We start from the raw sequence: 26,516 nt of genomic DNA, 5'->3' as shown, positions 1-26,516 counted from the left end.
TTTATCACCCCCCATATCTGTGTACTTTTGATGGTATTAATAAAATCCATTTTTCCAGTTGTTTTCCTTCAGAACAGGAAAGACAAAGATTTAGTTTTGAGTTGGTCTTGTGATTTCAATTTTTAAGAACATGAAGGCACTTTTATAAAAATGAGCCCCTGATGTCTTCATTATTTCTGCCAAGACCCTTTCAGTGCGGCCAGAGGACAGATTTACCAAATGAAGCCTTTGAGCTTGGGTTGAATGTCTTAAAAGAGCAAACGTTAATACGTTTGTGTTTAAACAATAGGGAAATGGCAGAAAAATGATATGATAAAGAAGGGTGTGTGTATGTGTGTGTGTGTGTGTGTGTGTGCGCGCGCGCATTTCTTGGGGGGTAGGGGGAGTATGTTGGACAACTTTCATAGACATAAAATGAGGCGAGTAGGAGCCACATTTTTAAAAGCATCTTCTAAACCTCTCACTCTGGGTCTGAAGCTGGGTGGAAGGTATTTGAGTAGAAAACTGACTGCTGTCTGCTAGATCATTCCTGTGATAGAGCGGCTCTTCTCAGTGGCCTGTGGGAAAGGCCAGCTAGGCGGGGGAGAGGTAAAGCTTTTGAAACAAGACAGAAAATCGTTGGCTTTATCTTTGTTAGGAAGGCTTCAAAGATTGATCTCTCCCGCCTCATCCTTCTCCTCCCAGAAGCCCTTCCAAAAGAAGGGGGGTGAGGGGAGGCCGAGGGAGGGGCCAGGGCCGGGAGGAGGACCGGTGGGCGGTGGGGGAGGAGGGAGAGCCCGCCAGACCCACAGCGCGGCTGATGTGTCTGGTCTCGCAGGGCTCGTGGTTTTCATTTCCCCAACACCTGGATGCAGTCAAACACCTGGCCAAATCTGACAAAATCTGACAAGCCTTTGTGATGGGATTTGGAAGAAATTCCCTGCAGATCCTGGCACAGTTTAAAGCTGTCCGCTTTGAGTTAGGACTTGTTAAGGAGGGTTATGTGAGCTGAAACCCGAGACAACCCTTTTGCTTCTATCTGGAGCCCACATCTTGCCTGGAAATGGGGCATGACCAAGCAAAGGGGTCGCTTGCTGTTTGTATTAAAAGGGGAAGATGGCTTGTGTGCTTGCCAGCACGGCCCCCACATGCTTTCTCTATTAGAGCCAAGCACAGAAACTTATCAAAAACATATGTCTGGTGTTAATCATCTGGACTCAGGCTCCACTTGGGAGTCTAACTAGCTGTTCCTTGGCAGAAGGAATCTGTTGACCTTCTCAGCTTGCTTGAAGAGGGTGCAGAGAGGCATTTCAAACCTTTAGCTGCTGGTACAGGGAATGTCTTGCTGTACCTAAGGGTTGACTACTTAAAGGGAGACTCCAACCCCTGAAGGCTGGAGGCCACAGTTATTAAGAGTGTTTTACCTGGGATGTTGGTCAGCTACCCCTGCGCAGTAGCACTGGAGGAGCCACCTGCAAATGTGCAGTGAACAATAGTCCTGGGTTGATTAACTTCAGGAATTCAGCCCACAACAACCTTCCTCGGGAGCTAGTATGAGAACCAGGACTGAATGACTTACCAACTGCAACTAAAGAAGTTTTTCAAGTCCTTGAAGAGACTGACTGACCACAAACTGATCAGAGAAGCCGTATCAGATGAGTTCTTGAAAATTAAATGGACTGTTAGTCCAAGGAGGACTGGTAAAAGGTTTGATGGATTTAAAAAGTGTTCTTTTAATAACAAAAATAGCCAATTCCTGAAATCTCAGATTACGTTATCCAAATTCTTCCCAAGACTTTCCTTTTTCACATATTCTGAAATAATCAGTTCTAAGACATAAAAGCCTTGACTCTTTTTCTTTTATTATATTTTCTCAAATAAACTTCCCCAAAGGAAGATATTTTAAGAGCATTTTCAAACATCTTTGGCATCACATAAAAAAGAAATCTCGTGTAAAAAACGAAATGTCATCTGAACTTTTATAATACAAAGGCGCAATCCAATATGAACATATAAAATATGTACAAATATAGTGCATGGTCAGTCACTTAATACATTTCTCTACAAAAAAAGTAACTTTAGAAATTAAAAAAAACCCCAAAGTAACCAGTTAATCACAAAAGTCCTCTCCCCTCTCCCAGAGTCCAAGTTCCTGTTTAGTGTCCCAAGGGAAGAGAGGTGGGCTGGGGAGTTTGGGGGGAGGGGTGGCTTGAGCCCCTCAGTTCCGCCAAGGCCTCCACATGGAGTCCGCCGTGAGCGAGGGGCCGCTGGAAGGCGACACTGCGTTGGGGCCCACGGAGGTCCCGCTGTTGCTGGTGTAGACTGGGATGACCGGGCCGCTGTGAGCGAAGGCCCCGTTGGGGATGAGGAAGGCAAACTGGCCATCGGGAGCCGGGACCACCTGGAAGCCGCCGAATACCTTTGCCGCCTCTCCAGCCGGGCTGCCCAGCTTGCAGGGCGCGCCGCCGGGAGGGGGCGCCGCACCCCCGGGGATGGGCACCAGTGGCGGTGGCGGCGCGAACGGCGCGTGCTGCGGACCTCCGGGTCCTGGCGGGGGCGGTGGCGGCGCCTGCAAGGCTGGGTGCGGCTGCCCAGGGTAGGTCATGGCGTTGATCTGGGTCATGCAGTTGGCCAGGTGGCCGAGCAGCCGGGTGCGCACCTCGGTGTTAACGCCCTCGCACGTGGACAGGAAGCGGGTCACCTCGTTCATGCACTCACTGAAGCCGGCGCGGTACTTCCCCAGCACGCTCGGGTCTGTGCTTAGCGCGGCTGCGGGCCAGGAGACAGACGGGTCACCGAACGTCCCTGGCCCCGAGGCCACCTCCTCCGCCCTGGGAGGTCCCCGCAGTGCGCCTCCCTGACCACCCGCCCGTAGAACTGCCTCTGGCTACTAGGATGGGCTTAGGAAAAAACAATCGCTTCTCCATCCTAGCTTGGCGACCAAAGCCGAGACGCTCCCTCTCTGCTCTCAGTCGCTCCATTTAAACCGATCTCAACCTCAGATCTGCCTCCCCCTAACCCCCGCGCGATTTGACCTTGGATAATGCCCTTCCCCCCTTCTCCACCACCAAGCCTTATTTTTCCTTCTGTAGTGGAGTGCTAAACCAGATGACCCCAGGCTCCGCGCAGCTTAAAGACCGCCACGCTTCTAAGTCTTTTCGCCCCCACCCGCTTCCCCCTGGCCAAGCCGCCCGCCGCCCTCGCCACTACAACCTCTCTCCCTCCCTTTCCGGAACAGTAACAACTTGGAGTTGTGGCTATAAATAAGCCCCAGACCGTGGGAACGCAAGAATGAGCCAAGGCAGTAAAATGTAGCTGAATGCCTCTCACAACCACGGGCGGAAGTCTGGAAGAAATCACCGCGGGGCGAGAGGGACGCCCGCAGAGGGGGACGCGGCCAGCCGCCCTCACCCGTCATCTGCGCCCGCTGCAGGTTCCGGAGGTGCTTCACTGTCATTTCCAGAATGTCCGCCTTCTCCAGCTTGGAATGCCTCGAGCTCTGCACAGAAAAGGAGGCAAGGGAGGAACGTGAGAGACTGCCAGCGGCCTCGGAGTGCTGGGGGTGGGGGGTCCCTCCTCTCCGCCGCGTCGCCAACATCCCCCAGACCCCGGGTAGAGTAGACCCAGCCCTCCCGCCTAAGGGAACGCAGTGCAGGCGGGGGAGATCTCGCTGACAAAGGGGTTTGGTTCTTAATACCAAAGAAATAGTATTTCAATTTTTTTAATTAAAAAAGGCAATATTACCCACTTACATCTTTTTTAAGAGCATCCAAAATCAGTGTTTTCAGCTGGCTCAGACTTTCATTTATTCTTGCTCTTCGTCTTTTCTCCATGATGGGCTTTGATGACTGTAAAAGGGGAGGGGGGAGGAAAAAGAGCCCTGAGTTCCCATGAGACTTGACATTTCACCCCAGGGTTTAAAGGGAGAAAGGAGCCCCCACCCATCCCGACTTAATCTCTTAGGGGCTGTGGAGAGATACAGGTATTGCCCTTACCTTTCTGTGCTCAGATGCTGTCTTTGGTTTATCCGGTGTCGTGTTGACACTGGCTGGGGTAGCAGCCACCGGGGACGAGGAATTTTTCTCCATTATATCAGCTGGCATTTTCTGTTTTTTTTTTTTTTTTTTTTTTTTTAATCCCTAGAGAATTTTATTTTTGGAGTTCTTCACACCAAAAAAAATTGTTTTGTTTATGTCTCTTTTACTTGAGACTTTCGCAAAGCTACTGAGCAAGTGCTGAAGGTTTATTATATCTTATGGCTACTTGGTGATCGGTAGCGCAATTCCAGGACCAAGGAGAGAGGTAGACGGGGGATTCCGCTGTTATCAGCACCAGCTCCCGGATCCAGTGTGATCCTCAGGCCCTGGCGGCCTCTATATATATCTGGGACTGCACGCGAACGGCTCGTGTGAAACTTCCCAAACTTTCTTTCCCACAGTAACTTTCAGCCAATGGGAGGAGGAGACACGCGGCACCGCTCGTGGACCGCGCCCCCCCATTGGCCGCCAGGCACAAGGCCTGGCGGCCAATGGCGCGCGCCTGAGCCCGGGGCACCAGAGGCTACAACGTCAATCAAAAGGATTTTAACCCTTTGTTACTCTCCCTACTGGGCTTTGCTTTAGAGAGGATTTTTCTGCATTGGGTTTGATCTACTCTAGTTTATTTCTTTGGAGGCTGGGGTCTTTGCTGCTTATTTCCATTCGCGTGTAATAGAGCTGCTTTGACACTAATAAGTTCACTTGAAATATATTTTTAAAAAGGTTTAGAAGGACAGGGATAAAAGATTATAATTGCATGGTTAAAAGAAAAAGGGGGAACATGTGCAAGGGTGTGACTTACAGAAACATCTAAGTGATTTCCCGCTCAGACTCCGCACATTCCGGGGGTGGGGGGTGAAAGTCGACCATGCAGAAAAAGGACAAAATTCCTTTCTGCATGCAGAAAAGGAAAAAGTGCCTCCATCTTACTTACATTTGCAGGTTTTTCAGAGCAAAGTGGTTTTTGATCCCCGCCCTCCACCCCTACCCCAGCCTGTCTCTCATTTCTGTTACGGAGTTGAGGCCTTGAACCTAGCGCTTCCCCAGGAAACAATCAGAATAATTTCCAACTGAGCAGAAAGGAAATGGAATTTCAAATGAAAGATGAACAAGGAGGGCTTTGATGGCAATGCCTCAGGGACGCGCGCGCGTCCTGGCCACCCTTTCCCTTTCCACCCGTGGGCTCTCAGTTTTGCTGCACATAGAGGTGGCGAGCCGAGTGGCAGCCGCTCCCTCCTTCTCGCCCCGCGAGCGACCAGGGCAACCTCGACACCCGTCGCGCGCGGGCCCTTTAAGAGCTACACCAGCCGAGCTGCAGTTTGACATCAGCCGGCCGGCGAGGGCGCGCCTGGAGCCGAAGCACGTGCCAGGATGTTTTATTGCCGCCGCGGCTGCGGCCGGGCCGGGAGGATGTGTGTGTGCGTGCGTGTGTGAGTGTGTGTGCGCGCGCCCCGGGGGCAGGGAGGCGGGGGGCGGCGGCGGGCGGCGGAGCGCGGGGGCTGGTTCCTGGTCCCCGGGAGAAGCCAAGAAGGTAAATAGCAGCTGCTGTGCTCGAGCCTGGGAAAACCCCGCCCCCAGCGCCTGGCCGGGGCTCATTGGCGCGCGCTGCGTGTGGGGTGTGTGTGTGTGTGTGTGTGTGTGTGTGTGTGTGTGTGTGTCCGGGGCCCCCCCTCCTCCGGCCCCCGCCGGGCCAGGAATCCGAGGGGGCGGCGGGCGGGGAGCCGAGCCCCGGCGCTTACCACCCGCCCCCCCCACACCTCCCCCGGGCCAAGGTCAGCCCTTCCGGGCGGGGAGCGCACGCCCTGGGGTGGAGAGTGGGGGATTATTCCAACCCCCCCTCCACCCTTGATTTCGGGCTTGGGGTTTTAACTCTGCCCAGGGCCTCACTAGCAACAGCCCGGGGGAGGGGGAGGGGCCTTCTTGTTTGCTCCTTGCACCCGCCCTCCCTCCCCCGCGGGGCCCCCGGCGCCCGCCGCGGTCACGAGATGCCTGACCGCACTTAGGAAGCGGCCGGGTCAGCCTCCTGCCTCCGCTGGGCGGCTGCGGTTAAAGCGGCTTCGCTCCACCCGCCCCTTCCCCGGGTCCAGGGCGGCCGGGCAGCTCCCCCTCGCTGCGCCCGGGAGGCCGCCGGCGGGCGGCCGGGAGGAGGCGGGCGGTGCGGGCGGCTGCGTGCTGCCGGCTGGCCGGGCCGCGCGCCGGGAGGAGCCGCCGCCGCCGCCGCCGGGTGCCACGTGGCGGGCGCCGGGCCGGGAGCGCCAGGGCTCTGGCGGCGGCCTCCCTGGGGGATTTGCCGCGCGGGGCGGGCGACTCTCGTACAGCCCCGGCCGGCCGGCCGCCGCCGCCTCCCCCTTCCCTTCGTCCCTCCTGCCCGCCTGCCCGGGTCGCCGGCCTCCTGGCCCCTACCCCCTCCGCCCTTCCCGCCTCCCCGGAGCTCGGCGCGCGTCTCGGGCGGCCCGGGGCAGCCCAGGAGCCGAGCGTCTTGTTTGATGTTCCACCCCCACCCCCCGCCCTCCGAGGCCTAGAGGCCGCCGGAGGCCTGGCACACGTTTCTCAGTCACTTCATTCCTTCCTTCCTCTGAGTTCCCCACTGAGATAATGTTATAAATGATTTCACCAGCTTTCGTCCCGGATGAGATTCAGCGGTTCCTGACTCTGGGTGACCTTGGCCAAGCCCTTCTCTTCCTTTCACCATGGAGTGTATGCTCTGTGCCAGGCCCTGTGTTAAACCTTCGGATTGCCACTGGAGATACAGTGGCAGCCTGCAAGGAGTTTACCTCCACTCTGCAGGCAGACTCTGATTTTCTGATTGATGACTGGTCATTCCTGTATTATGTCTTTCTCTTGGGGCTTGGATAATGGCCCAAGAGATCAGGAGAACCTAAAAGAAATGGGGAACCACACCTGTGTGGGTCGCACTCTTGCTGGTCTGCGTGGGGAGTACAGGGATGAATACAGTAGTCATTGCCCTCAAGAAGCCTACGGCCTAGAGATACTGTACTCAATAAATACTGCTGACATCTACCTATCTCCCCATATGTTCCTTTGGTAGGTCCTGAGTTCAAGAGAAACAGGTGTCTAAACAGAAGTAAAATCCTGTGGAAGTTTAGGATAATTGAATTACTCGCAAATTGGAGTATCCTGGAAAACTTCCTGGAGGAAGTGGCCTGTGCTTTGTATCAGGAAAAATAGGTAAGACCGGGGCATTGGAAATGTGGTGAGACATGGGCTGGGGAGGATGGCAGTAGCCATGGCATCGAAAGCCTAGACTCTGGAATTTGAGGTCCTTCCTTATTCAGGGGACATGGTCTGGAGCCCAGAGTGTGTGACAGACAGGAGTATAAGAAGGGTCTGGAGGAGGAGGAGGAGGCTTGAGGCCCTTTAAACAGCCTGCTAATTGACTGAGGATTTAACTTGAGATAATAGAGAGCTGGGAAATGCTCTTGAACAGAGGAAGGACATTGAGGTTCTCCTCTAAAATGATGGCTTTGGCCAAAGCATGGAGAGTGGTTTGCAAGATTTGGTGGCAGAGGGCCCAGTTAGGAGGCTCAAGCCAGTAGAGGAGGTTCCTAGGTCACAGGTGTAGAGTGACACTCACCCGGAAGCACCTGCCTAGAACCAGCTCACCTGGGCGTTGACCGCACATTGTCCAGTGATCCAAGTTCCACAGAAACCTGCCTACCCTTCACTGCAGTGTTCTCTCCCAGCCTGGAGTCCAACTAAGGAATCATTGTGCTTCTGACCGAATTTACCTTCCAAGCCTCATTTCATCTTCCAGAACAGCCTTCAAGTCTGCAGCCAAACCTGTACCTCATGGCAGGGTGAGTTTACTCACTCTCACCCCTCAGGCTGCTCTCTGGGATTTTTTGTGTTTTCCTAACACACTGCACCGTAGGCTGTGCCCTATCATGTTCTGAAGAAATGATGAACAATGCCTCCTTTGTTGACCTGTAGCCTGGGCCAGTGGGGTAGGACTTTGCTTTCTTATTTTCAACAGATGGAAAAGTGGTGATGACAGAAAATTGTCTGTTGCTTTTGGAAAAGAAAGAAAAAAAAAAGTGACGTTTCCCTGTGTTTGACATCCTCTTCCTTAAAGGTGATGAGCCTATGAGGTTACCCTGCTTTCTGCCGTGCCAAACTTTGCAAGCTTCTTAAAATGCCTCTGCTCAGCATCTGACTTTTGAAAAACTGCATAAATACTCTGACCCAGATTCTTCCAAGGAATGAAACCCTTCCCAGGGAAGCTCATTAACCCTTTCCAGGTTTCCTTGGAATCTGTGCAAGCCAGTGACATCCTCCATTAAACTCTGCCTGGATATTGACTGCTGTCCACTCTTGGGTCCTAATTAACTAGCTGGGTATGCCACCCCCTGTCCCTTCTAGCCCAAGAGCCTTTTTTTTTTTTGGTCCCTGACTCTGTCATCTCCTCAGGGTTTGACACCCTGAAGCTGCAGGGAGAATGCTGAATGCAGTCTTGGTCTCACTAGGGTGCCTGAAACAGCCTCCTTGGTCAAATAGTTAATCAACAACTCATTTACTGCCACTTTAGGAGTGCTTAGGCTGGGAGAATGAGCAAATAGTTTAAAACACACACATACACACACCCACGTATACTCACATTTTTGGATAGACTGGGCTTGGTCAAAATTTTGCCATAAGTTTGTATCTGGGCCAAACCAACCAACCAACCAACCAAAACCAACCCTTAGAATCATCAGCCTTCCATCCTGACCACTCAAGAAGACAGTCTCTTTGCACATGTGCTCGGAGACTATTTTTTCAGCATCCTTATCCTGGGCAATGAGAATAGCACACCCAGGGGACACCCTCTGCATCTTCTCAAATGGGGAACTAAGCTCCTACCCCCCTTTTGGATTTGGAAAGCTTCTCTTGGAGAGGCACAGCGCTTATTTTTGTCATCCTATTGCCCTCTGTCCCCTGACCCCACCCCAAAGCACAGAGAAAACTGAACCCTGTTCATCAGTGGAGGTCACTTCTTTGATCCCCCTGTGAGACCAGTGGAACACAAGGAATGTTTCCCACTGTATCATGTCCAGTAAATACAACCAGGGGCTTCTGTGTTTTGTCTCCTTCCCCCTTTCTTCCCCATGAAGGGTGATTTTTCTCCATCTTATTGCGTCACCTGTTTGCTTTAAACTAGAAAACAAATAACCGCATCTCTAGTGAGCCTCCCCTTTGTCCCTAGGTATCAGAATGGTGCGTGGGTTTGGTTTGAAGCTAAAGAAAGGAGAAAGAGCCAGAGAAGAAGAAAAAAAGGTATTTTGCCTGAGGACTTGAGGCTCCCCCCCCCAACTTTCCTCCGCTTGACTGACTTTCTCACACTCAGATTCCCTGCAGCCTGCCAGGGACGTGGTAACTGCCCTGCCAAGAGTGATCCTGGGAGAGCTATTGAAAGAGCTCTGAGTAAGTACACACTGGGCGGATTTTCCCTCCCCTTCGTACCTGCTCCGCACCTGTACAGGGAGCAGTCCCACACATATCACCTGATCGCAGCCCTTTCAGAGACCGTGAGAAAAATAAAGTCCAGCATAGAAGAGATGTTTGTCTCTGCAGGGCTGCAGCCAGCTCCCCACGGTCCGGGTGCCCAGAAACAGCACATTCCTGGCCGGGTGTGCACGCGTGTTTGCCCACACGCGCGTGCTGGGTGGGGGCACCAGCAGGGGAGGGGAGCCGGGCATCACCTGCGTAATAACTGCTTTGCTGCCTCCATTTTTGGGCATCCTTCCTGTCTGGAAGTTTTGTGATCCTCTACTAGAATCATTATTATGGTCCCTCTAGACAAGAGTCTGTGTATGCTCATCACAGCTGAATGCATCACCAGGATGTCAGACATTAGGGTTCATGGATGAAACGCCCTGGGGCCTCTGAAGCCCTTGAAATGGACCTTTAGAAAGAGCTTCTTTTTCCCCCGTGTTTGTCTTTTTAGGGCCTCCTTGGCATATGGAAGTTCCCAGGCTAGGGGTGGAATCCGAGCCACATCCGTGACCTACACCGCAGCTCACGACAACGCTGGATCATCAACCCACTGAGTGAGGCCAGAGATCAAACCCGAGTTTTCCTGCACACCAGTTAGGTTTGTTACCACTGAGCCGCAACAGGAACTCCCAGGAGCTTTATGAGTGAATGAATAAATGCATCATTCCACCCCCACCTCACCGCCGCCACCCCGGGGGAGAGAGTCTACAGCTTTTAGCAGAATCTCAAAGTTTTTTGTAACGCAGGAAGGTTGAGGAAGCTGATCCAGGCAATCTCGATGTATAAGTGGGTACTCTAAGGCCCAGAGAGGGCCAGGGACTGGTTCAGGCAACATAGGGCAGAGTGGGGGCCAGAAGCCAGCTCGGAGTCCTTTGTACCATTCCCCAGTGCTGTGGATCTTGGGAAATTTAGGGTGGGGTTTATGGAGTTGGGATCACCGCTAGAACTTGGATTTAAAATAGACACTTTAATAAAGGTCCTTTGAGTCTCCAGAACTTTGTTTTCTTAATTTGGGGGGTACTTGAGCTGCTCTGCACGCAGCATTTGGACAGAGATAGGATGGGGGAAAGCCAAGTGTCTGCCCATAGAAGAGGATTCAGGAATGCTTGGAGCAAGAGTCCTGGTTGCCATGCAGAGGCATTAGAAACGATCACAACCCTGCATTCCATCTTTGATAAAAACCAAGTTGCTACTTTGGAACAAAACTGCCTAGTTGGTTTCTGGCCAAGCTGGGACCTTGCACTGCAAACTGGGGGCGAGGGCAGAAAACAGAAGCTTTCAACATTGGCTCATAGCAGCCTCCCCTGACCCCTCCCCTCCCTGCCCCCCTGAAAACTTGACTAGAGCCAGTGAGACCAAGGGAAAGTGCACTTTCCTAATGGTCCCTGAACAGGATGGTTGCCAAGAAGGCCTTTCCTGATGGGGCGGGGGCAGGGCACCGGAATGCCTTCACTCCCACATTTGGCTGGCCCACAGCAGCCTTGGAGGGCAGGGTCTAAACGTGCTGTCAGCTAACCTCTAACCCTCTGAGCAAAACTGCGGGGAGGCCAGCCTGCAAGCCCCAGGTTGAAGGCAGGTGCTCCCGCGAGATCACATGCCTGCTGGCTTGCACACTTGTGGTGAATGACTCGAAACAGTGCTGGGGCTGGTGCCTTTGGGAGCTTCTGGGAAGTTCAGGAAGGTGGGTGAAGCCTTAGCCCCTTTAAACCCAGACCATGTTTGTGTTTGCTGATACCTGCTCAAATTGTGACATCGGGTCACGTTTCTCAAAAAATCAAAAACAGAAACAATTCAGCTAGCCAAGAAAATCAGTTGGATAAACCTTAGGACCTGACATTGATATAGGATGAATGTATCTGGCATCTTTTCAATTAAGATTGCCATCATTGTTACCTTGCTTATTATCCTCAGCCTATAGGACAAGGATGGGGGGAGGCAGAGGATGGGACCTAAGAGGTGGCCGAATGGGTCCATTCATTGAATGCATTGGAAAACTGAACCCAGGGAGAAGCGACTGGCCCAAGGTTTAACAACTTCCCCAGAGAGGGAAGAGCAAAGCCAGAATTAGGCTCAGGTTTTCCACCCACCAGTCCAGTAACCCTCCCCACTGTGTCTATGAGAAGAACGCTTTGAAATATCATCTGCAGCAAGTGACTAACGTTACCAACAAGAAGGGTTTTCCGGTTAAGAACCGGAGCTACCTGCTGGTAAGTGAGTGTGGCAGTGTGACACACCATGCCCAGCATAGAGTGTGGTTAAAGGCCAGGCTTGCTGCACTGTGATTCCCTTTTGGATTTGCTGACTACCCTGTAATCTCTGGAAAAGAAGGAATCTTGGTTTCCAAGTTCCAGAAGACAGGAAGTCGCTTGCAGAGGCCATACAGAATAGCAGAGGGAGAGGTGAGAAAGAATGGATTTTCCAAGTGGTAGGTAGATGCTATTTGCATGTGAGCTGTATATGTTCCTTTTAAATAATCAGGCTTAGGAAACAGGAAGAGACAATCCTGGCAGCTGTCACAACTGCAGCTTAAGACTCTGGTGGGTTCCATCAGGTCTGGGAGCTTCTGGTCTCTTTCACAGAGGTACCTGTCCTGCTGCCTTGTAGTATTTGACGGCTGACAGGCACTTTTTAGTCCATTACAGCACTTCGTCCTCATGTGTAGCCTTATAATCTTGCCTGGAAGGACTTTGGTGAAAGGCCCAGGGAGGGGAGGGATGATTCAGGTGACCAGTTCAGGAGGCTTTTGGCTAGACCCTGGGCTGTTGGGGGCCCAGAACATAGGCTAGACAAGCTTTCCAGGGGAAAAAAAAAAAAAGTACCTCTAGAGAAACAGGGCAGGGATCTTAGAGGCCAGGAGAGAACTGACTTTCCTTTCTTGGCCACGGGCAAGAATAAGATTTCCAGAAACTGGAGTTCCTGCTGTGGTTCAGCAGGTTAAGGACCTGATATTGTCTCCCTGAGGATGCAGATACAATCCCTGGCCTCGTTCAGTGGGTTAAGGATCTGGCATTGCCTTAAGTGCAGCATAGATCGCAGATGAGCCTCAGGTACTACGTTGCTATGACTGTGGTGTAGGCCAGCAGCTGTAGCTCTGATTGGACCCCTAGCCTGGGAACTTCCATATGCTGCAGGCGTGGTCCTAAAAATTAAAAAAAAAAAAATTGTTTTTCAGAAACTGGAACAGAGGGGAAATGGCAATGATTGTCAGTTTGATACAGTGCATCCGTGAGCCAGAGGGCACATCTTTGGTGAGGAGCAAGGAGGAAGGGTACTTTCTTGTGGCAGCATGCCAGGGTTGAGGAGGAGAGGGAAAGGAAGCCCAGTTAGCAAGAAGATGACTGAGCAGCCTCTGGAACGGACACAGGAAGGTGATGACCATGGTTTTCACGGGGCTGAGGCTGAGCTGCTTAGCTCAGCATCCAGGACCTTCTGAGAGGCTTTCGGGAAAATCTCGGAAGGGAGACAGGTCTGTGACTGAGGGCCCTTTAGAACTCTGGAAGCTACATCGCTTTCCTCACAAGCTATTTGTTCCATGCTGTTTGTATTGCTGTGATCATAGCATAAGATCCCACAGACTGGAAAAAGTTGTGGGATTGTTTGGGGTGGTGACAGTGAAGGGGGGCAGCAGGGAGACTGTATCCTGCTCTATAACCAGTCTGAGGGGTGGCAGTCCTGGAGACGAGGCATCAGGTGACCCAGAACAAAGTGGGGGGCAAGCGCATCAACTCCTCATAGCGCTACAGAAAGGACCAAGTTTCATCTCCAGCTCCCTGGCTGTGTGGGCAAATGCCCACAGGTTGCAGCACATCCTGGGTCCCCTCAGCTCTGCGGGAGGCATTATGGGAAGTAGGGAAAAGGATGTTCTCCTTTTGCAGGGTTGGGCTTCTGCAGGCCCCTTGGCTGAAATCCGAGAGGAGCCTGGATGGAGTGTCGGTTGGCACCCCCTTGCTGGTCCGCAGAGGTCTCTCCATAGAGTCCCAGAGTGTGGCTGGCTCCTGGAGCAAATTGCCAAGCTGTGCAGGCCTCAGCCATGTAGCCAGCTTGTGGCCTTTATCTCTCCAGGCTCCCCCAATTGCACTGGGACCCGGGATTCATGTTCAAGTATTTGAGCTGCTTGCTCAGGGTGGAGGGTGCTCTTCGACTGTTTACCCCCTCCTCACCTGCCCTCCGAGTCCTGGCAGCCAGGTCAGGGCTGGACTTGGTGTCTAGAACTCCAGGTCACCTTGATGGAGGGTGGAGTCCCACCTGTCCTCTCTGTATAGAGCTAACCTGTGTGGATGGTAGACAGACAGTCTGGTCAGGAGTTCGAACTGTCCAATCTCCATTTGCCTGTCTAACTTAACTCAGGTCAGGGACTATTTGTGAGCACCTGCTCTGCGGAGGACAGACCCGCACAGCTATTTTGGCAGTTACTTTCATCCCTGCTTGCTGTTCAGATGCTATTCTTCATCTGAGCAGAGCGGTAACATCCCAGGTTTATATGATAAAAATTGCATTTTCACTCCGCACATTCTTCACCTCTATTACTTCTCTGATAAAGAAGCAAAGAAACTCCTATATGAACATCTGGTGCCATATCTTTCCCAGAGTGGGCACCCCCAAGTATTTGTGGAATAAATGCATGAATGAACTTCGACGTAAAGAAATGTCTTACTGGTGATGCAATGGACCCCAGAGAGGGTCAGTGTGTTTTTCCCAATTTTCCTTGGTTGCCGAGTCCAGGGGGTGGATTGACTTTGACGACACTGGGCAAACTGGCTCTGAGCAGCCAGGACACTCCTGCGGACAGCTCTCCTCTGTTGCAATCCGGTGAACTGAGAGGAGTCTGGGGCTGTCCGTGTTTTCCCAGGCCTATCTTTATTGATGGTTATTAAAGACACACCACCACATGGCAATACGAAAGTACAAAGCAATTCCCAGGGTAAGGTACGTGGGAAGAAGGGAGATATTGAGCTCCCAAACAATTCTACTGTAATCGCGGTCTGCCCTATCTACCCATAGTTAATAAGTAAGATTTAAGCAGGCAGGTTCCACCACTGGGCAGCAGAGGGAAAGGAAAGAGGCCACAGGAGAGATCACCGGTCCTTCTGGAAAACTGGGAAAGCAAATGAGGAGGCTGCATGGGAAAGGTGAGTCTGGCTGGCGGGCAGTCCCCTGGGAGGCGCGGAAGCTACACCTGGTCCCGACAAAGGACCACTGCTTACCTGTTCTCCTGTCCTCCCTCTCCCTATGCAAGCTACCCCCTCCTGGAAGAGTTCACACAACCATGAAGTACATGGGAATCATGGCCAGACGCGCTGGGTAAAATAAGTGTAAATACGGCGCACAAAAACACCCGTTTTTATAGAGCACCCCAACACACCTGTTGTTTTACGATGCTGAGTGCTATTGATAAAGGGGGCTGTAAAGTCGAGGTGAAATGGCCTCTTATATTTAAATAGCAGCTTCCTCTGTGAACGTCAAGATTTTACAGCTGAGATTTGACTGACTGGGTGATTATTTCTGTTAGGAATGTTAAGTGTGAATCCCAATATATGTTCGGGAAAAACTAGAGCAGCGTGGCTAAAAAGCAAAGATGCTGGAGCCAGCCTGCCTTGGGTTCCTGTTCTAATGTATTCACTATCTAGCTATGTGACTTGACTGTTTTGTACCTCAATTTACTTAACTGTTAAATGGGGCGATAGTCATCGTACTTACCTGATGGGATTGTTATGAAGACTCATACATGTCATGTGCTTAGAACAGTGCCTGGCATATTATAATCCCAATAGAAGTTCTCAGATGGTTTTATCATTGTCGTTTTATATATATGCATATATATATTTATGTGTGAATATTTATATATATGCCATATATTTATATGCATTTATATATGTATATATATGACATATAAGATACTCTCGTTCCACTAAAAAATATTCAGAAGATGTTCATATTCGCAAAGAAATGGGCAGACAACCACTGTGGTAAACGGGTCCACGAGTATTTGATAAACCAAAAGCTTTAGCCAGTCTTTGATGAATCCCAGACTGTGGGGCCAGGAGAAACCTAACAAAATTAGCTGGCTCCTTCTCCTGTTCCAGGGAGGAGGGTCTCTGCCACTAAGCACTCTGGCTGTGGGTTTTTTTTTTTTTTTTTTTTTGTCTTTTTGCCATTTCTTGGGCTGCTCCCGCGGCGTATGGAGGTTCCCAGGCTAGGGGTTGAATCCGAGCTGTAGCCACTGGCCTACGCCAGAGCCACAGCAGCTCGGGATCTGAGCCTCGCCTGCGACCTACACCACAGCTCACGGCAACGCCGGATCCTTAACCCACTGAGCAAGGTCAGGGATTGAACCCGCAACCTCATGGTTCCTAGTGGGATTCGTTAACCACTGAGCCACAACGGGAACTCCCCGGCTGTGGTTTTGTTTGTGGGCAGATGTAGACCTTGCTGTAGCCGTGCCCGGAATAATGACAATGAGCCTCAGGCCCATGGAAAGGGGAGTTGTGGATGGAGGCAAGGGCGCCGGCTGGGGCCAGGCACACAGGATGTGTGGGCGACTCGATCCCTCCCCCGCAACAGGAAGGAATGGGAAGGGCTGCAGAGGGACACTTAATCCGAAAGAGTAAACATGGGCCGGCCCTCCCTGGATCCCAGGCACACTTCCATGAGATAAGGTGGGTGGGAAAGATGAACGTCTGAGACCTTTCCTGCTCTAGCAGGTTCTTGTAGATGGCCAGATAATTTACGGTCCAAACTGGAACCCTTTTGAGAGTGATAGCTAATGCCGTTAACAGTTATGTTGGGACAACTGGCATAAACTGGGACACATGGCCTTCCTACTTCTGTGGGCCTGCGATGACAGGTGCTAGATTGTTCATCTGTCTGTTCAGCTATCTATTATCCGAGATGCTTCCTAAGAAGAAATACCATGTTTAAGTCACTAACGTTTTAACATTTCTTTTTTTTTTTTTTTTGTATTTTAATGATTTTTATTTTCTCCATTATACTTGGTTTACAGTGTTCTGTCAATCTTCTACTGTACAGCAAAGTGACCTGGCCACACCCACCGACCCACCCATCCACACACACACACACACACACACATTCTTTTTCTTACATTAGCTTCTATCATGCTCCATCGCAAGTGACTGGATATAGTTCCCTTTGCTATACAGCAGGATCTGATTGCTCATCCAAAGGCAATAGTCTGCATCTATTAACCCCAAGTTCCCAGTCCATCTTAGTCCCCCAACAACCTTGGCAACCACAAGTCTGTTCTCCAAGTCTATGAGTTTCTTTTCATTTGTGCCATATGTTAGATTTTAGATGTGTGATATCATATGGTATTTGTCTCTCTCTTTCTGACTTACTTCACTTAGTATGCGAGTCTCTAGTTCCATCCATGTTGCTGCGAATGGCATTATTTTGTCCTTTTTATGGCTGAGTAATATTCCATTTATATATGTACCATATCTTTATTCATCCGTCAGTGGTCATTTGGGTTGTTTCCATGCTTGGCTATTGTGAATAGAGCTGCAATGAACATATGGGTGCATGTGTCTTTTTCGAGGAAAGTTTTGTCTGGATATATACCCAAGAATGATATTGCTGGGTCATATGGTAGTTCTGTATTTAAATTTCTGAGGCACTGCATACTATTTTCCATAGTGGTTATACCAGTTTACATTCCCACCAACAGTGCAGGAGGTTCCCTTTTCTCTACACCCTCTCCAGCATTTGTTACTTGTGGACTTGTTAATGATGGCCATTCTGACAGGTGTGAGGTGGTACCTCATTGTAGTTTTGATTTGCATTTCTCTAATAACTAGTGATGTTGATCATTTTTTCGTGTACCCGATGGCCATCTGTTTTCACATTTCTATGTCTTTGGCCATTGATCCACCTTCCATATAGGGAGGAGCCCCAGTTTTCAACCCTGGGGACCTTATTCGGTGTGTTTAGAGGAGAGAGGATCGGAGGAAGGCCCTGTTTGTGCTTAAGGATGGATGGCTTGACATGACTTAATTTCTTCTTTGATAGAGCAGGTGTGCTTCAAGCTTCCTCACCTGTGGGTCTGCACCCAGGTTATGGCTCCAGCATAGCAATGCTGCCAGGGACTCTTGCACTGACCAACCATGGCTGAGAACATCCACTCTTCCTGGACACGTAAATGTGGAAAAAGTGAATGCTGCAATTGGAAGCTCGGGCCATTGTTTAGTGGCTGAAGGAGGGCTCCAAAGGAAAGAACGGGACTATTTGCCCCTTTAGCCTTGAATTTGACTAAGCCTTTGGTGGTAAACACAACCCCAAAGCCCCCACCCCAAAAGCCGAACAAACACAAAACACTTTTTTTTTCTGCCTAAGTCAAACGCGAGGTTTGCTCTTTGTTAATTTCCTAAAAAAGACAGGAAGGTAAAGAAAAATGGCTCCCTTGCCCGAGCATTCTTATATGTGCCTATTTAATGATTAATGATACCTTGTGGGCTATTGTTTGATGTGGCCCCTGCTGGTTTGAACAGGAGAATACTGATTCACTCTTCAGGCATTTATGAATCACAAGTGTTTACCCTGAGACAATAAATGAAAGGGGGAGATTAAAAAAAGAAAAACACCCAAATATGCTGAGTTCTTTGAGTAAAAACTGGAGATAAGGAGGGCTTTCAGTCTTTGATACCCTGTGTGGGGCCCACCGCTTTCTCTCACAGAATGAAGATTGTGTGGAATGACCAAGACGGGGGCTTTTGAGTGTTAAGAGATTTTTTCTTTCACTCTCTGATAGGTTCGAGGCAACTTTCCCCCTCGGTTTCTATGTCCTATGCCTTCGTTTTCTTCCCACCTGTCTGGTCAACTCCGTCAAGCGTGTCTCTTTATGGTTTCCTAGGGGCACCTTTTCCCCAGAGTCTCACTTGCTCCCCTCTTCTGCTTCCACCTGCTGCAAGGGAGGCCCTGGCAGCAGAGAGACCGGCCTTCATTAAGGCAAGGGCTGGAGAGAGTGGATTCAAGAGATGCAGGCCATTTGACTGATGGGGCCACGGTGGGCAAAGAGGTCTCAAAAGAAGACACGCACATGCATGTCACTGGCTCTAACTGTGTAGACCCTTCTTCCACAATAGCACGCTTAATGACAACTCCTAGACTTTTCTTCCCTCCTCTCTGCCCCAAAGCCTGGAGTTCAGTGAAAAATAACTGCCAAATTTGATCCTGATGACCCTTGACATTTTTTTTTTATCTTGAGAGAATTTTAGACCTCCAGAAAAGTTGCAAACATTGTACAGCCCTCTTCTACCCTTTAACCAGCTTCCCCTGCTACCCACCCCACCATGGTGACATGGTTAGTTTTGTATCACCGTAGAACGATCATCAAAAAATCACCTTGGAAACTCTTACCACTGACTGAACATTCTTTCTTTCTTTTTTTCCACCAGTGACATATAGAAGTTCCAGGCTAGGGGGGAACTGGAGCTGCAGCTGTGGCATCCATAGAAACACTGGATCTGAGCTGCATCTGCGACCTACCTGCCCGGGCTTGCGGCAATACCAGGTCCTTAACCCACTGATTGAAACCAGGGATCATCACATCTGCATCATCACAGACACTGTGTTAGGTTCTTAACCCACTGAGCCACAACGGGAACTCCTGAATGGACATTTTTGGTAGTTCTAGTTGGTGCCGGAGAACTATGTAGCCCATAAAACAGAGCTAACACAAAGCATCTAGATGGATACAAACAATGGCAACAAAAATACTTCCTTTAAAAAGAATGTAATATTTCTTCCCTAAAGCCATGTCCTCTGTAGTTTTTATAAGTCAAAGACTGGTATCAGCATTGGAGAAATTCATTTGCATTCACTTGGGATGTTCACTGATAAGGAAGAAATACAATCAGACTGCGGATAGGGTCACTGTGGTCTTTGTCCTTGACCCTCTATGATTTACCGTAATGACTTTGGATCCCTCTGAGACTTCATGTTCCACCTTTGTGAAATGCAGGAACTGAACTAAATTATCTTATAAAAGTCTGTTTGTTACAGGTCTTAGTTATATAGAAAAAAAATAATCTTGGTTCAATACTATAAACTAAAGACTTGTTCCGAATTTCACCATTTTTTCTACTATATTTTTTTCCTGTTCCAGGATCCCATCCAGGGTCCACCGTGCATTTCGTCATCTCCTCTCTTTGGGCTCCTTCACTCTCTGAGAGTTTCAAAGTCTCTATTTGTGTTTCAGGACACTCATCGTAAGAGTACTAGTCAGTTGGGTTTAGGACTGTCCTCCACTGGAGTCTGTCTGATGTTTTCTCACGATTATATGGAGGAGCTGCGTCACTCAAGAGAAGGGCACAGAGCTAGGGCACCCTTTCCAGGGCAGCATTGTGGGGCTTCAGGAAGCTGCTCTCTTTCGCTGTCGTTCTTTTTTTTGGCTTTTCTAGGCTGCACCCATGGCATATGGAGATTCCCAGGCTAGGGGTCTAATCGGAGCTGTAGCCACTGGCCTATGCCAGAGCCACAGCAAAGAGGGATCCGAGCCACGTCTGCGACCTACACCACCGTTCACGGCAACGCTGGATCCTTAACCCACAGAGCAAGGCCAGGGATTGAACCCGATACCTCATGGTTCCTCGTCGGATTCGTTAACCACTGAGCCAAGACAAGAGCTCCTCGCTGCTGTTCTTAACCACCATCACCAGGTGAAGGTGGTTTCGGCCAGAACTGTCCATTCTGCAGTTAGGGTGTTTCCCTTCTGTATTTCCTAAATGTTTAGGAGGGTGATATTTCTAGACATCTCAAATATTCTGTTTCTGTGTATACATCTGCCTACCAATTTGGGGTTGGCTTATTGGTCTATGGCATCAGAGGATCTTGCCTGTGGCTGTTATTCCTAGGATAGTCTAATAGCGAATTTTTTCTTTCTTTCTTTTTTTTTTTTTTTTTGTCTTTTGTACTTTTAGGGCCACACCTGCGGAATATGGAGGTTCCCAGGCTGGGGGTTGAATCAGAACTGTTGCTGCCGGCCTACGTCAGAGCCACAGCAATGCCAGATCCGAGCCAAGTCTTCGACCTACACCACAGCTCACAGTAACACTGGATCCTTAACCCATTGAGCGAGGCCAGGGATCGAACCTGCAACCTCATGGTTCCTAGTCGGATTTGTTTCCGCTGCGCCACGACGGAACTCCCGAATAGCGAATTTTGATTTCCCTCATTCCTTTTACATCTATTAATGGAACTTTTATAGGAGGTGTTACATGACAGTACATGGTAATAAAGCAGAAGTTAAAAAAAAAAATCCGTATTCTTTTGGAGCCTATGTTTTAGATAGATAGGCAAAATAAATCAATGCATTAGTTAGTATATTAAGAGGTGACAAGTGCTAAAGACAGAAATCAAGTAGGGTTGGGAGATGGAAGTCCCTGGACCCCAGGAGGTCCAGGTTTAAATGGCCTGGTCATCAAAAGTCTTAGGAGATGGGTAGCAGAGGAGGGAGCAGCATGTGAATATCTTGAGGGAGGAGATTTCTAAAGTGAAGGAAGATCAAGTACAAAGGCTCTGAGGCAGGACTACACCTGGTCTGTGTGCTCCAGGAAAACTGAGAGGCCAGAGTGATTGGTTCCAAGTGAACAAAGTGGGGAGGTGGGGAGAGGGAGGTGAAGCAGAAGAGGCTGGCAGGGCGGGCTGGGGCAGACTCCTCCGGGCCATTCTAATGACCTGGCTGTGCTCTGAAGGAGGAGGAGCCACTGCAAGGGCTTGAGCATAGAGGTCACGTGATGTGCTTCATATTATTAAGTGATGGCTTTGACTGCTCTGTGGTAGGCGAGGATGGAGGCAAGGGGATCGTGCTTAGGAAGCTGTGACTTTCATTTGGGCAAGAGATAAAGGTGGCATGGGCCAGAATGGTAGCAAAGATTTGACTAGAGTTTGCATGTGGTTTTATTTATTTATTTATTTATTTGTCTTTTTGCCTTTTCTAGGGCTGCTTCCACGGCATATGGAGGTTCCCAGGCTAGGGGTCCAAGCAGAGCTGTAGCCACCAGCCTACACCACAGGCACAGCAACACCAGATCTGAGCCGCGTCTGCAACGTACACCACAGCTCTCAGCAACGCCGGATCCCTAACCCACTGAGTGAGGCCAGGGATTGAATCCACAACCTCATGGTTCCTAGTCGGATTCGTTAACCACTGAGCCAGGATGGGAACTCCTGCATGTGTTTTTGAAGGTAGAACTAACACTGCTAGGAAAGAGCTTCCAAGTGATCAGCAGCTTCCCGAACCCCCAGGGAGTGTATGCTTCTCGCTCTGCCTTGCAGTGGGACTCTAGGAACAAGTTTGCAAAGCACTGGCTGGCCAAGTTGGGTCTAAGCTCCACAGTCCCCCACTGGGGCCCTGCGCAATTGAGGTCCACCCTCCTTCTCTCTGCAGGGCAGCACACACTTCCCTCTGCCCATTCTGCTCAGGCCACCAACACTAGCTCTCAGGCTCCTCCCCTCAGTGCTCTCTGCCAATCAAGATCCTTCCCATCCTCCCAGGCTCAGCTCCACTGCCCCTGGCCCCACCTTCTGACCTCTATCCCTCTTGGTCCCTGGACACTAACTAGTCTCAGCTTCATAGAGCAGCCCCTGAAAAGAGACACCCCTGAAAACCCCGGCAGCCTCAGGGCCCCTGAAACTCAGCACCCAGTGCCTCATCAGCCTGTTGGTTGGCTTGTTGGTCTATGACAAAGCGTAAGAATAAAAATATTAGGTTTTCCGGAGTTCCCGTTGTGGCGCAGTGGTTAACGAATCCAACTAGGACCCATGAGGTTTCGGGTTCGGTCCCTGCCCTTGCTCAGTGGGTTAGGGATCCGGCGTTGCTGTGAGCTGTGGTGTAGGTTGCAGGCGCGGCTCGGATCGACCCCTAGCCTGGGAACCTCCATATGCCGTGGGAGCGGCCCAAGAAATAGCAAAAAGACCAAAAAAAAAAAAAAAAAAAAAAGGTTTTCCTCTTAATCATCCAAGAACATTTTACATTATACTCCACATATATTTCTATTTCTATCCCTATTTAATCTAAAAATAGTTTTTCTACTCCCTCTGCCCAATCCTTCAAGTAAAATTGAATTCTAGATTTCCTCTTCTTGGGCCACTGTATCCCTGTGGGTCCTGTGTACCCCAGGTTGAGAAATCAGGAGCGGGGAGCAGGGAGAGGCGGGCATGACTGAGGATGCATTTGCTGCCAATGGATTTCTATCTCTTTGTCTGCAGATCGAGTTAACTGAAAAAATGCATATGGGTAAAACCATCACACAGCGCAAAGGGGTAGATTCTGAAAGTGACCCTTCCATTTGCAGTCCTCATCCCCCAATCCCATCTCAGGGGCAGTCACTCTTACCTGTCCCCTATACAGCCATCAGGAGATGGCTCAAGAACAGCTGCAGGCTGGTGGCGGCCGGTAGCTACCAACTGAAGGTAAAGTGCAGCAGTGTGAGAAGCAGCACTGCCCTGCCCTTCAGCTCCTAGGGCAGAAGGGCCAGTGGCAGCCATCACCACTGCAGCCAACCTGCCATCTTTGTGGTTGTCTTTGCAAAACTCAGCCCTTTTGCAAACCAAGGGCTGAGTTTGCAAAGACTCCATACTCAGTGGAGCCAGGGCATTTGGCGTACCCTCTTTGGCTCTGCGCCTGCACCCTCAGAAGGAGCTTCCTTGTCATCGAGATGTCTCAGGTTGTCTCTCCCTCCAGGTCAGCCAGCCAGAGGGAGGCGTAAGGCCAAGAGCTGTGTCGGGATGAAGGGCAGGTGGGAAAAGGGATGCAAGAAGCCAGTCCCTGAGCTGGGATGACAGCAATGCTGAGACACTTCTGGGGGAGATTTGTCACCCACCACCCCCACCCCTCCGTGGGCCTCTGAGGCTCACCTGAAAGGCAGCAAGCACTCTTGCTCTACCTTTCCCGTGGGAATTCAGCACAGTCAGCAGAACCCCTGAACTCTGCTGGGCCGCTGCCAGCAACTCTCAAGCCTTTCCCCCCGCCAGTTACAGTGACATGATGTCGTTTTTATTGAAGCAAGATTAGATTTTTTTTTTTTAAGTTTTCAAAAGTGTGGTTCACATGATCTCTAGTACTTTTCCTATTGCTGGAAGACCACGGAGCTGCCAATTTCAATTTGATTCAGCTTTTATCACTAGAAGAAGCTTAAGAGAAAAAAAGAAAGGGGAGAAAGGCCGGATGAAAATATTCCACTTGGCCCTGGTAGTGAGCTTGAGGGTGGCAGGGGACACACGCATTGTCCCCTCCCTCGTGTGTAAGTGGTGTGATAGGAAGACGTCAGGGGACCGGAGTCGGACCTGGCAGCTGGACAGCACACGGTGTCGCAAGGGTTTTCATGCCCCAGCCAGAGAGGAAAAGCACAACTGGAGTCATTCATGGAGTTGGGAGAATATCAGAGAGGATGCTGAGCTATTGGGAGATGGGTAAAATAACCCACGGAAGAGCGCTCCTTCCTCTTAATCCCAGTTTGACTAATTCCCTTCTTTGGAGGCAAGATTTCCCACTCATTCATGCATTTATTTATTCAACATATTTATCAAGCATGTGCTTGGGTCTGCCAAGGATACAGGGCGATAAGGCCAAGCCTGTGTATTCACCATCTTTATTTATTTCTATTTTTTTGCTTTTTTTAGGGCCACGCCTGTGGCATATGGACATTCCGAGGCTGGGAGTAGAATCGGAGCTGAAGCTGCTGGCTTACACCGCAGCCACAGCAATGCGGGATCCAAGCTGCATCTGAGACCTATACCACAGCTCATGGCAATGTCAGATCCTTGACCCGCTGAGTGAGGCCAGGGATCGAACCTGAGTCCTCATGGATACCAGTAGGGTTCATTACCACTGAGCCACAATGGGAATTCCTCATTCACCATTTTTTGAGGAAAATTCAAGAATGCCAATTTGCATGGATCATGGTTTTCCAGGTGCCACCTCAACCCTCAAAATGGGCCATGTGATGGAAACTTGTGAAAAACGTGAGACTGATCACGTGGTTGTGGCATCAAGTCAGAGAATGAGGTCTGGAGGGTTAAAGGACACGTTGAAGCAATCAATGTCTCCCACTCCACGGGAGTCTTAGAGTTGAAACAGCATCCCTGTAGTCCCCCCCCCCCCCAATCGAGAGCCGCTCAGATCCCTGCTGGTCTGGTCCTCACAACAACCTGGGACGTAGGGAGGGGAAACACTTACCGCAGCTCTACCTGACGCAGGTAGGTGCTCAGTGTTTGTTGAATGAATGTTGAGTAAACCCCCAATTTACAGGAGTGAGAAAGGTTTAGGAGGAATCAAGAGATTGGTCCCAAGTCACTAGCAGTAAGTACAAAGCCTAGACTTGAACCTAGAGGTCTTGGATGGGCATGTGAAGGCCCATCATTACTCCTACAGGCACTGCTCTTTGGAGATTTCTCCAAATGACTGCCCTTCCTTTGACTGGAAGGAAAGTGACTCTGGACTCAGTTTCCGTAAATGTTGCAGTAAGTCTTTGGAGAGTCATTTCCATAGGTGTAGGTCAAACTGACCTCAGGTGTGGACAGGGTACCTCAGGAAGAGAGCCTGTGTTCCTGGGAATTTCTCAGAGTTGAATTGGTTGGGCAAAGAACCTTGGGCATCGGGTACTGCTCCTTGAGTGTAGACTGCCAAACCATCCCAGCTGGAGTTGGACGTATCCTTGGAGCTCATTTCTTTTTAGAAACCTATGCATCTCCCCAACTCATTGTCTCTCTGCCAATTCTGTGCCTTGGGCTGGATTCAGAGCAAACTTGTGAAGAAATAAGTCCCTATTTGTATCTCATAAACCTTGATTTTCCTTTTCCATAAAAGGATGGAGTGGTGGTAAGTCCCGGGTAGCTTAGAAGGCATGGTCAAGGCTACAGGGAAAGGCAGCCTAATTGGAGCTGCAGTATCACTGGGCTAGAAGAGACCCAGAAAGTCATGGAGTCCCCTCCCCTGCCTCCAGGGGAAGAAGGTTAGAGCACATGCCCAAGGGCTGGTGCTGGACATGTTCCTGCCTGGAAATGCAATTGGGGACCAGGCAGAGGCCATAGGAAAGGAGAGTCTACCTGAATGAAAAGGGAGGCCAGAGAGTGTGAGACTCCACCATCTTGTCCCCTTCGTCCTGAGAACATGAAGTAGCATGGGAAGCTTTGCCTGGAAAGCCAGAGAAGGATCTGAGTTCTAAACCTGCCTCTCCTATACACTCATTTCCTAAACATAACGTTCATGACCACTCCTCTGTGCCTCAGTTTTCCCCATCTGTAGTCTAATGGTTCTCAGACAGTGCTGGGGAGGCTGTTCCTCCCAGAGAGCGCTGGAGCCTGGAGATGACTCTGAGGGTGAGAGCCTCTCCCAGCCCTCTTGTCCTCCTCCTACCAGAAGGATCTGGCTTTTGCCTGTTCACCATTGTGTGTCCTTGTACAGTTTTTGGTTTGTTTGTTTTTTCTTTTCAGGGCCACACCCGCGGCTTATGGAGGTTCCCAGGCTAGGGGTCTAACCAGAGCTACAGCTGCTGGCCTGTGCCACAGCCACAGCAAAGCAGGAACCGAGCCGTGTCTGCGACCTACAGCACAGCTCACGGCAACACCAGATCCTTGACCCACTGAGCGAGGCCAGGAATCAAACCCAAGTCCTCATGGATACTAGTTGGGTTCATTACCACTGAGCCACAATGGGAACGCCTCCTCGTACTTTTTTTGCAAAGATGTTCTATTGTTTTTTTGGGTGGTCAAGTTTGAGGCCGTCAACTAAGATGGTCTCAGAAATCCTCTCCAGCTTGAAAGTCTTATGATTCTTCCCTCAGGTCTCCTGGGCTTTTGGACGTTGCCTCCTCTATCCTGTAGCACATGATCTTTTAACGATATATATATATGCTGGTTTTTCTCTACCCCAAAGCTCCTGGGTTGTACCCAGTTCCACGTAGGATAATGAGTATGGGGGAGCTGTTGCCCAGGCTGCCGCAGGCAGAGTCCTTGTCCCTTAAATTGCTCACAGTTCAGTGGGGGTAGGGTGGA

The 26,516-nt window shown here is 50.2% G+C and overlaps 1 protein-coding gene and 1 long non-coding RNA gene across 11 annotated transcripts in view; one reads left to right on the top strand and one right to left on the bottom strand.

Annotated features, from left to right (window-relative positions):
• On the bottom strand, nt 2,194-4,089 carry HES1 (hes family bHLH transcription factor 1). Its single transcript, NM_001195231.1, is given in 4 exon segments — nt 2,194-2,748; nt 3,391-3,478; nt 3,732-3,827; nt 3,975-4,089. Coding segments are annotated over 4 exon segments (843 nt in total). The 5' UTR covers nt 4,083-4,089; the 3' UTR covers nt 2,194-2,197.
• LOC102164131 overlaps nt 4,480-26,516 on the top strand; it is a 38,600-nt gene continuing 16,563 nt past the window's right edge. For 4 of the 10 annotated variants that reach the window (XR_002337819.1, XR_002337822.1, XR_002337820.1 and 1 more), the window contains exons 1-5: nt 4,480-5,547; nt 7,066-7,205; nt 9,220-9,290; nt 9,361-9,437; nt 9,961-14,638. This is a non-coding gene — a long non-coding RNA (uncharacterized LOC102164131). Of the gene's footprint in view, nt 5,548-7,065; nt 7,206-7,720; nt 7,835-8,010; nt 8,110-9,219; nt 9,291-9,360; nt 9,438-9,960; nt 14,639-17,531; nt 17,556-26,516 lie in introns of those variants that run through there. The other 6 variants (XR_002337824.1, XR_307098.3, XR_002337825.1 and 3 more) reach the window with 6 other exon arrangements.

Source organism: Sus scrofa, chromosome 13 (assembly GCF_000003025.6).
Source record: "Sus scrofa isolate TJ Tabasco breed Duroc chromosome 13, Sscrofa11.1, whole genome shotgun sequence".
NCBI classification, from domain to species: Eukaryota; Metazoa; Chordata; class Mammalia; order Artiodactyla; family Suidae; genus Sus; species Sus scrofa.
Note: the sequence above shows the minus strand (reverse complement) of the source record. Positions and strands in the feature narration are given on the sequence as shown.